The following is an 11,987-nucleotide window of genomic DNA, read 5'->3' on the forward strand; positions in this document are numbered from 1 at the left end:
AAACATCAGAAGAGAAAATCAGTGTTTTTGACTTATCCTTATTAAAGCTATTAAAGTCATTCAATCTATATTTAATTCATAGAAATACATAAGTCTGCTTGAAAGAATGAAGAATGTTTTATGCAAGTTGTAAAGAATGCATCATTAAATAAAAAGAAGACCATGTTCTTGTTTCTTCATGAGAAGTGGTTTTATTTAATTGTAAGATAAATAAAGACATGTTATGTCACAGCAGGTCAATCTGTGTGTGTATCGCACGCACAAACATTAATATCACTCATATTACCAGGTTAACCCTCGGGTGATCTTCGCGTCTCGGTCAAAAATGACCCCCCCCCCCCCCCCCCCCAAAAAAAATCAATGAAATTAATGTACTATATTTTAGTTTATTTGGTCAAAAATGACAGAAGAGCACCAGAGGTTATTAATAGATGTTTTCTCCAGGAGTATATGATGAGTTTCTGTAGACTGTTGACTAAAATCTTATGATATTTAGATGGCTAAAACAAAAACACCTAAAATATGACTAAAAGGCATTTTAGTCCAAAGACTATGACTAAAACTAAATCAAAATTTGCTGTCGAAATCATCTGCATTTTAGGCAAGTTTGTAAAAAAATGCAATACGTCCATAGAAATGTTTTGAATTCGACGCGAGTGATTTTGCTCCGCCTTTCCTCTGATGACATCATCAGTGCGCATGTACACAAACACACACATCAGACAGTTTCATTCAGTTTGATATATTTATATATATATGCATGTATAAAATTAAACAGATACAGCTGTTTTCATATACAAAAGGCCAATAAAAGCAGGAAGTGTGAAAGAGTTAGTAGACGAAGGCACTCTCATCCACAGTGTTCCAGTTAACATGTGATCATGTGATCAACAGTGCTGTCGTCAGAAACAGTGCAGGATCTGTGCCGACAGGAATGTAATGTTTATCTCCAAAAAAAAAAAAAAAAAAAATCATCTATGCAAAAACATCCAACAAAAGCGACTCCAGCGTCAGAAACTTAAGGAATGATCCTGATTCTGGCTCCACTCAATAGTGTTCAAAAGTGTCAGAACTTTCACAAATAAAAACAACACTGAAGTTATGACGCAGCAAATGTCCAGTTTAAAAACTGTAAGACATAAAAGTGGAATGAGTGCGGAGTGTTTGAGGCGCTTACACACACTACACTAACACTGAAGGAACATTAGTCTAACTAGAGTCACACATGCTCAGTTCGGCAGCTTCTGGATTACCCATCATGCTCCCTGATCATGATCCCGTCACATGCAAACCAAGCTGTCAATCACACCACACAACCAAACCATCTTTGGGAAACATTGAAAATCATAACAAACTGCAAAAATAATATACCATAGTTTATAAAAAAATAAAACTACTACAACTAATATTTTTGAAAGTAATTCAGTTCTGGACACAAATGACAAGATGTTTGTTTGATGTTGTGGTGAAATGTGACATGGATGCATGCAAAAAAATGAAGAAAATAAATAAAATGAAAATCAATAATACATTTACAAAACATATTACTTATGTTTTGATCATTTTACAAAACATGTAACATAAATGGCCATTTAAGTATTTATACATCATGGCATTTAAAAATAAAACTTTGCAGTCAAAAAACAAACAAAAAAACTATGCTCCTAAAGAAGGGCTCCATTTTCTCTATGAAAATTATAATCTTTGTTTGATTGATTTTGTGCTGAAATGTGCAAAAAAAAAAATTGAAGCTTGAGCGTCAACTTAAATGAAGAATAACTGAATAGTCAAAGGTAAAATAAGCACATTTCCCCCCACATCTCTCATGAATCATTATGCAAAATGCAATATTTATGCATTATGTTAGTGTTTAAGTTGATTTAAATGCATTGAATAAACATTGCATGACAGTAATTTCTAACATAAAGTAAAACATGTATACTGTAGTACAGTACTGAGAATCTACTGAGATATGTGTGTGATTGGCGGACAGGAATGTCACAGAACTGCATTTTCTCTATGCAACATCTGATAAGTTTGGTTTTGTGGTGAGATTCAGCCTCTACATCCTCGCTGCTGTGTTACTAACCGTAGAAACTCGCAGAAGACATGGACATCAACACACACACACACGTTTGTTTAACTATACTTGTGAGGACCTCCATAGACGTAATGGTTTTTATACTGTCCAACATGTATTTTATATTCCACTACACTAACCCGATCCCTAAACCTACCCGTCACACACACACACACACACACACTAACCCGAATTTCTCCTTGTGAGGACCAGCAGAAAATTCTCACAAAGTAGGGAATGTCAAGTTTTACTATCCTTGTGGGGACATTTGGTCCTCAGAACTATAGCTAAACTCTCTCTCTCTCTCACACACACACACACACACGCACACACAGGCAGAAGAGCGAGTCTCGGCAGCGATCATCAGTCCAGTATTAGCCCAGCTCTAGTTCTTCCTGATGTCGGCGTACACCACCGGCTCCATCTTGTGGATCGAGGCGTTCTTGCTGCCGGAGTGATCGAGCTGAGCGTAGATCACCGGCCCCTGATACACCAATCACACACACAACATGAGTTACACACACACACCTGATCACACACACAACATCAATTACTCCAGATGAAATATGATATAGAAACAATATGCTGCTGGTTATGGGAGAGTTCAGAGAGCAGAAGAAGAGGGAAAACCTGTTTCTCATTTATTATGAAAACACTGCAGCAGAAACAACAATAATAATACCAAAAAAAAATCAATAATTATATTTTTTGTGTGTATTATGTATTTTACTATTCTTATTCAAAATATTTTATTACAAACATTTAACAAATCAATAAATAAATATATTACTGTTGCACTATACAATAAATTACTACTGCTAATAAAAATAATGCTGTAACACTTTACAATACGGTTACATTAGGTAACATGAACTATGAAAGGAAAACACTTGGGAAATGATCATTTCAACATTTACTAATGCATTATTAAAAGCAAAACTTGTATTAGTTAATGCACTGTCAACTAACATGAATGAAAGCTTGGATGTGTCAAAATAAAAGTCCTGCTTCAAACTGAAACACTTCAACTATCGGCCAATAAATATCAGTCTGTGCGAATAATCGGTCGAGCTCGAGATCTAATCACCGTCCACACACACACACACACACGCACGAGATGCATGAGGAGAGGAGACTATTCATATAAACACAGGATCAGCACTGATGACACACACACACACACACACACACACACACAACTCTACTCACTCTACTCACTCACTCACTCACTCACTCACTCACTCACTCACACACTCACACACTCACTCACTCACTCACTCACTCACTCAGACTCACACACACTCACTCACTCACACACTCACTCACTCACTCACTCACACACACTCACACACACTCACTCACACTCACTCACACACACTCACACACACACTCTCACTCACTCACTCACTCAGACTCACACACACTCACTCACACTCACTCACACTCACTCACTCACTCACACACACTCACACACACTCACTCACACACACTCACTCTCTCACACTCACTCACTCACTCACACACACTCACTCTCTCACACTCACTCACTCACTCACTCACTCACACTCTCTCACTCACACACACTCACTCACTCTCTCACACTCACTCACTCTCACTCTCACTCACTCACTCAGACTCACACACTCACTCACTCACTCACTCACTCACTCACTCAGACTCACACACTCACTCACTCACTCACTCACTCAGACTCACACACTCACTCAGACTCACACACACTCACTCACTCACTCACACACTCACTCACTCACTCAGACTCACACACACTCACTCTCTCACACACTCTCTCACTCACTCACAGACTCACACTCACACACACACTCACTCACTCACTCACTCACACTCACTCACACTCACTCTCACTCACTCTCACTCACTCTCACTCACTCACTCTCACTCTCTCACACACACTCACACTCACTCACTCTCACTCACTCTCACTCACTCACACTCACTCTCTCACTCTCTCACTCACTCACACTCACTCTCACTCACTCTCTCACACTCACTCTCTCTCTCTCTCTCTCTCACACACTCACTCACACTCACTCTCTCTCTCTCACACTCACTCTCTCACTCACACTCACTCTCTCTCACTCACACTCTCACACTCACTCACACTCTCACACTCACTCACACTCTCACACTCACTCACACTCTCACACTCACTCTCTCTCTCTCTCACACACTCACTCTCACACACACACACACACTCACTCACTCACACACACTCAAACACACACACTCAAACACACACACTCACTCATTCTCACTCACTCACTCACTCACACACACACAGTGAATGGGTCGTACCTGTACGGGTGCGGAGGGGCTGGAGCAGCGCGAGTTGTCGTTACTCGACTCCGCCTTCTTCCCCACCCGAGTGTTCTGTGAGCTCACACTCTCTAAAGAGGTGCAGCTACACACAAACACACACACGGAGAGATGGACGCAGACACAAATGAGATGACAGATGACAAGCAATAAGATACAAACGCCACAACACCAGCTGCTCAGATCAAACACACACACACACACACACACACACAGAAGGGATGACCGGCAGACGGGTTAATGACACACACACACACACACAACACCGCGGACACGTGACGTCTCGTATTTCACACACAAATCATGATTTTTGTCATATTTAATAAAGTTTGCATCATTATTTCTGTTTATTACCGTGAATCTGCTTCATAATGTTTCACACTAGGTATGTTTACATGCACTCATTTCCATCTAAACCGATGAATGCGACTAGAAACGAAGAAGAAAACAGTAGCAAGCAAGCGGCTTTTAGTCGAGACGACTGAACAAATAGCACTTATTACACGCTTTTAACCACATCAATACAAGATACATTGATCTGAGATGAAACATTACCTTTATTTTATCATATAATCCACCGTAGTGTACAGCGTCCTGGTGAGAAGACGAACACAGCAACATATTACAGTGCTGAAGTCCTCTGATATCACTTTCAGTACAGTCGATAAATATAACAGAGACGCAAGAGGGTGGCGATGTTACGACCTCGCGACTGACCAATCAGAAGCAAGTATTCCAGAGAGCCGTGCAATAATTGTTTGATGACATATCTGAAACATAAAGGCTGATGTATAAGTCAAAAGATCTTTTAGTAAACATCAGTCTCCTCCACTGACCAGTTTGAAAGACATAAATAAACGTATGCGTTCATAAGATGTAAATCAAATGAAAACATATGCGACTATTTTTTGATAAGATAGTCGGATTCAAGCATTTGCTTCATTGTTCCCTGTTGATGGGATTATTTCAGATCTACACATTCATGTCACTGAGATCCAGCCGAATCATGTTCACATGAAGCTTTTCAGTCCGACTGAACCGTCCATCATTTGAGTGCATGTAAACGTATCTATCGTGATCACTTACACATCAATTCCATAATCTCCATAATGACTCATTAGATCCTTTTTACAAGAATACAATTAGCCTATTTAAATCATTGTAAATTCAAAACAGCACCACATAGTACTTTTTTTACATTAAAGAGAAATTGAAGGAAAATGTTTAATAATGTCACATAACACTTTACAGTACAGTCCCATAGTTAACATCAGTTAATGCATTAAAGTCCCCTTGTAGTCAATAATTTTATCTCTTAAAACTCATCTTTGATCACTAAAATGACATATTTAACCGTTTTTTTTTCTCTAAAAAATTTCTTCATGTCTTAAAATATCTTGAATGTAACTCGACACCCTTGCCTCATTTAGTATGTGCAGTTCTATGAATATGCAAATGAGCCCCGCCTCCACTCACTCAGCTCAGAGATTCACTGGTTGACGATCACACGTTGATCTGATTGGTTACAAGGTAGTTTGTGACGTCAGAAACACCAGCGATTTCAAAGCGTGTTTTTGAGACTGTCTTTGGTTCACTGCAGTTTTAAGGAGGAAATACTCAGCAATGGTGTCGACTTATGAATTTACACATGTTTTGTCTTAAAGCATATTAAAAACACCACATAGACACATAAACAACATTAAAAGCTGGATTTACACCACAGGGGGACTTTAAATGACAATGAGTAATAAATTTGTTACGGTACTTATTCATCTTTGTCAACATTAATAAAATGTAAAAAAAAAAAAAATCTGTTTATTGTTAGTTCATGTTAGAGGAGGTTCATTATATTATATATCAACAGAATAAGTTTTTGTTTTAAAAAAAACATTTTTTACATTAACTGATGTTAACTCACCAAAAAAAATTTTTTATGCAATGATGTGTGTGTGAAATACGAGTTGAGAGGTTAGTGAGGTTCATCTGATGCGGGTTAAACTCGAGGAGCGGTTCACCGGTCCGACACACACACCGTTGGACTAGAATCTGGTTTAGTGTCAAAACCTCTCAGTCCTGACGTCATGCTCCATGCACACACACCGTTAACCGGTTAACCCATATGACCTACGACCCCAGAGTGTGTGATGAAGCCACATACCCTTCGTAGTCGTGAGTGTGCTCCTGCCGCCGGATGATGAGGTACGTGACCACAGAGATGATGATGATGCCGATCACGGCCCCGATCACACCACCCACGATCACTGCAGTGCTGGTGTGAGGAAGAGCCTCTGAACACACACAGAGGAACACCGTCACACACACACACACACACACACACAGAGGAACACCATCACACACACAGAGGAACACCGTCACACACACAGAGGAACACCGTCACACACACACACACACACACACACAGAGGAACACCGTCTCACACACACACACACACACACACACAGAGGAACACCGTCTCACACACACACACACACACACACACACAGAGGAACACCGTCACACACACAGAGGAACACTGTCACACACACACACACACACACACACACACACACAGAGGAACACCGTCACACACACACACAGAGGAACACCGTCACACACACACACAGAGGAACACCGTCACACACACACACACACAGAGGAACACCGTCACACACACACACACACAGAGGAACACCGTCACACACACACACACACAGAGGAACACCGTCACACACACACAAAGAGGAACACCGTCACACACACACACACACACACACACAGAGGAACACCGTCACACACACACACACACACACACACAGAGGAACACCGTCACACACACACACAGAGGAACACCGTCACACACACACACACACAGAGGAACACCGTCACACACACACACACACACACACACACACACACAGAGGAACACCGTCACACACACACACACACACACACACACACAGAGGAACACCGTCACACACACACACACAGAGGAACACCGTCACACACACACACACAGAGGAACACCGTCACACACACACACAAAGAGGAACACCGTCACACACACACACACACACACACACACACACACACACACAGAGGAACACCGTCACACACACACACACACACACACACACACAGAGGAACACCGTCACACACACACACACAGAGGAACACCGTCACACACACACACAGAGGAACACCGTCACACACACACAGAGGAACACCGTCATACACACACACACACAGAGGAACACCGTCTCACACACACACACACAGAGGAACACCGTCACACACACACACACACACACAGAGGAACACCGTCACACACACACACACACACACACACACACAGAGGAACACCGTCACACACACACACACACAGAGGAACACCGTCACACACACACACAGAGGAACACCGTCACACACACACACACACAAAGAGGAACACCGTCACACACACACACACACACACACACACACAGAGGAACACCGTCACACACACACACACACAGAGGAACACCGTCACACACACACAGAGGAACACCGTCACACACACACACAGAGGAACACCGTCACACACACACACACACACACAGAGGAACACCGTCTCTCACACACACACACACACACACAGGAACACCGTCACACACACACACACACACAGAGGAACACCGTCACACACACACACACACACACACACAGAGGAACACCGTCACACACACACACACACACACACACACAGAGGAACACCATCACACACACACACACACACAGAGGAACATCGTCACACACACACACACACACACACACACACTACTGTTCACAATTCTGAATCAGAATAAGTTCCTCTTTAGCATCTCTTCTCTGATGACGAGGGCGGGGCAACCTGTCACTCACATGAGATCAGCCAATAGCAAACCACAACCATCCAATCAATTGTCCACAGACACAAATCAAGCCCCGCCCACATTTGTTCTTGTTCGCTCACCTTTCATGACCACTCTGACTTTAATGATGGACATCTGTCCGGTGATGTCCGGTGGATTCTTCACGTCGCAGCTGAAGGTCCCGTTGTCCTTGAACTGCATCTGGATCACGCGGATCGACGCGTCCTTCTTGTTCATGTCTCCGGCCCATTCCACACGGGACTTAAACTGCGGGAGCGTGCCCGGGAAATGCCTCCCACCGGAGTGATAGAAGATCTGTGGAGGACGAAAACATCCATGATGATCATATGATGCCTGACATTATTAGACATACATATGTGACCCTGAACCACAAAACCAGTCACATGGGTCACTGAAACTGAGTTGAAAATAAGCTTTGCACTGATGTGTGGTGTGTTAGGATAGGACAATATTTGGCTGAGACAAATATCTGAAAATCTGGAACCTGAGGGTGCAAAAAAATCTAAACATTGAGGAAATCTCCTTTCAAGTTGTCCATTTGTGTTCATGATTGTTCTGCATTCACTGACAAAAGTAAATGTTTTATATATTTACAGTAGGAAATTTACAAAATATCTTCATGGAACATGATCTTTCCTTAAATCGCTAATTTGGACCCATACTGTGTTGGCTATTGCCACAGATATACCGGTGCGACTCGTGACTGGTTTCGTGGTCCAGAGTCACACATGATAGATGAAGACTCACTGAGGTGGGCTGTCCCGTGTCTCCCTCCGCTAGGAAATACCACGTCACTGAAGCCGCACTTCCGACCACCTCTTTAGACTTAAAGCTGCAGCTCAGAGTCGCTGTGGTCCCGTTCTCCACGAACACCTCGGCAGGAGTGAACACGTCTATCGCCGACACGCCTGAAACACAGACACACACCCGTCAGGCACACATCCACAGCTCTTACAGGAACACTACGGTGGAACACTAAAGCTGGTATTCTTTCATGCTATTATGGCTGGGTTAAAAATATTTTCATTGATAAAAAATATTCTGTCATATTTTTACCGAAAAAAATTATTATTATTTTTTTACTTCATGGGAATGGTATGGATCTTGGTAAAGGTTTTGGCACTTGCTGTGTGAAGAAAAAAATAAAAATCATGGACATGATTCGAACAAGTTTAATGGTCCTGTGAACAACAGTCACACTTGAGCTCCTCGCGGTCAGAAATGACGCATTGTAAATGAATGAGGCGAGTTTCCTCTAGTGGAAGCGTCTGGAACTGCAGCCGAACAACATCTCACTGAAAGATCATTTGTTGAGATATCAAGCTCAACTTGTTTAGATTTATGGCTTTGATTTTCTTGCAGTTTTAGAAAATATAGATTTCATATAAAAAATTGTGCATTTCTCATGACAATAAACGTAAAATTCTGTAACTTTTTGTGCACTTCTTATAAAAAATTTCCCTTCAGCAATAATCTGCCAAGTGTCGTCTTTGAAAAGAGATCAAACTTCAGCAGGGTTCACCAATCTCGGTCCTGGAGGGCCGCTGTCCTGCAGAGTTTAGCTCCAACCCCAATTACACACACCTGAACCAGCTAATCAAGCTCTCACTAGGCATACTAGAAACTTTCAAACAGGTGTGCTGGAGCTAAACTCTGCAGGACAGCGGCCCTCCAGGACCGAGATTGGTGAACCCTGCTCTAAAGTATTCAATATTTACCACAGTTTAAGTTGGAAATTTAATTTTCAGTTCTATGCTCAAAAAGTGAATTTGGATTATACAGCGTAAATATAATTTAGTACCATAAAATCCCCTAAAATACCAAATAAAAAACATTATCAAACTAAAATATAGTACATACCTTTCATTGAAATAAAAAAATAAATAATTCGGTCATTTCTGACCACCACGCGAAGAGCACCCTAGGGTTAAATATTTAGATCTCAAATACTGAATTGAAGTAGGAACATAATTATGTCATTACAAAGTTATTATAATGTTATTAGTACAATAAAAATGAACGAATGTGCAATTTATTTTGCAAAAGTGGACATGTATTGTACTTGAAATAAAATCCAAATGAATCGAAACTGGAATTGAATTGCAAGCTTGTGAATCGAAATCGAACCGTGAAATTTGTGTCAATGCCTACATGCTTATTAATATTATATTTATATAACACGTCAATGAATAATACAGGCGTGACCTCTTCAAACAATACCATGGTATATTTTAGTACTTAACAATCACTTTAAACCCAGACATAAAGCACTCTATATAAAAACAAACCATGTAAATGGTGTTATTTAAGGATTTACACCAGATGCTCATTAAAATACACGAAATAAAATAATTAATTCAGATTTGAGTCTTTATTGTTCGTCTCTCCTGGTTTATTAAAGGAAACTCAAGCTGATAATTCAGGTTTGATCAAATTAAACACAAAACGTTTAAAAATACAATAGTACGCGATTAAATTATGTGAGTAATTAATTAATCAAAGGAACGTTTTCGTGAGAAAAAAATGATATAATGTAATATGAGGGAGGCTAATGTGCTAACAGAACAATACGAGCTAAACTTCCTGATCTGAGAAACACTTTAAACACACGCACACTGGATGTATTTAAACGAGCTGCTTCAGAACATTAAATTAACACAAAACAAGAGCTGTTCTTTATAGACTCACTTCATGTGATATTAAAATAAAATCACCAGATAATTATTGCTGTTAACTGAAGCTAGCATGTTAGCACGGAGCAGCGCTAACGCTCACATATGACGTCAAAACGACTCGGATAAATCAAACAGAGCTTACCCGCGATAATAAACACCACAGAGACACACACTGAAACATAACTGTGTGTGGAAATCGGAAGCCTAATTTCCATCCTTTAGATTTCATAAATATCGCCCGAGTACCGGAGCTTCCGTGTTTGTTTACAGCATCAGACCGACGGAGGTGCCCGCTGATCTCAGGTCAGACTCAGTGACGTCAGCACTGCTGTGCCGAACACACTCCGCTGGTCTCAGATCAGCTCTGATGGACCGAATGTGATGAACTACTGATCTCAGAGCGGATATTGGGTAAACAGTATTTTAATGTTGGTTATAATAAAGATTTGAATACATTTGCTTTGCATTCTGACCTTTGTCGCAAGAATTGTAATAAAAAATAAACTTTTCACACTAAAGTCTGTGATTCTCAGTTTTGATAATACTAACATATTTTATTGCTAATATATTATTATTATTATTATTATTATTATTATTCATAATTGTTTCACAACTCTTTCGGAATAACACAATATTTCCCTTAATATTTATCTTCTCTGCAAACTGTGTATCCACAAATGTGAATTCAGTAATAAGAAACCAAGTAGAACGACTTTCTAAAAACCTTTTATTTGTATACTCTTGTTGATGTCTATAAATTAATTTTATACCCTCATGTTCTTTTTCTTGTTTCTTTTTTTCTCGTTAGCAGAAACGTTATAGCAGTTTTTTGTGTATTATGTTGACAATGGGCGTGTTGTTGTTAAATTGTGTGTATTATACACACACGTTTTGTATTATAAATATGTAAACTGTATTTTTATTTTTATTTATTTTTTGCATTAATAAAAACAGTAACCCCAGAGAATG

The 11,987-nt window shown here is 40.4% G+C and overlaps 1 protein-coding gene across 1 annotated transcript; it reads right to left on the minus strand.

The window, feature by feature from the left end:
- Nucleotides 1–736: 736 nt before the first annotated feature.
- mpzl1l (myelin protein zero-like 1 like) lies at nt 737–11,315 on the minus strand. Its single transcript, XM_084104223.1, has 6 exons — nt 11,161–11,315; nt 9,091–9,251; nt 8,424–8,637; nt 6,594–6,723; nt 4,415–4,520; nt 737–2,564 (listed from the first exon to the last, which is right to left on the minus strand). Exons 1-6 carry the CDS (start codon nt 11,231–11,233, stop codon nt 2,466–2,468), a joined length of 783 nt encoding a protein of 260 aa, XP_083960349.1. The 5' UTR covers nt 11,234–11,315; the 3' UTR covers nt 737–2,465.
- Nucleotides 11,316–11,987: the final 672 nt, after the last annotated feature.

Source organism: Abramis brama (genome assembly GCF_963993115.1).
Source record: "Abramis brama genome assembly, chromosome: 25".
Taxonomy (NCBI): domain Eukaryota; kingdom Metazoa; phylum Chordata; class Actinopteri; order Cypriniformes; family Leuciscidae; genus Abramis; species Abramis brama.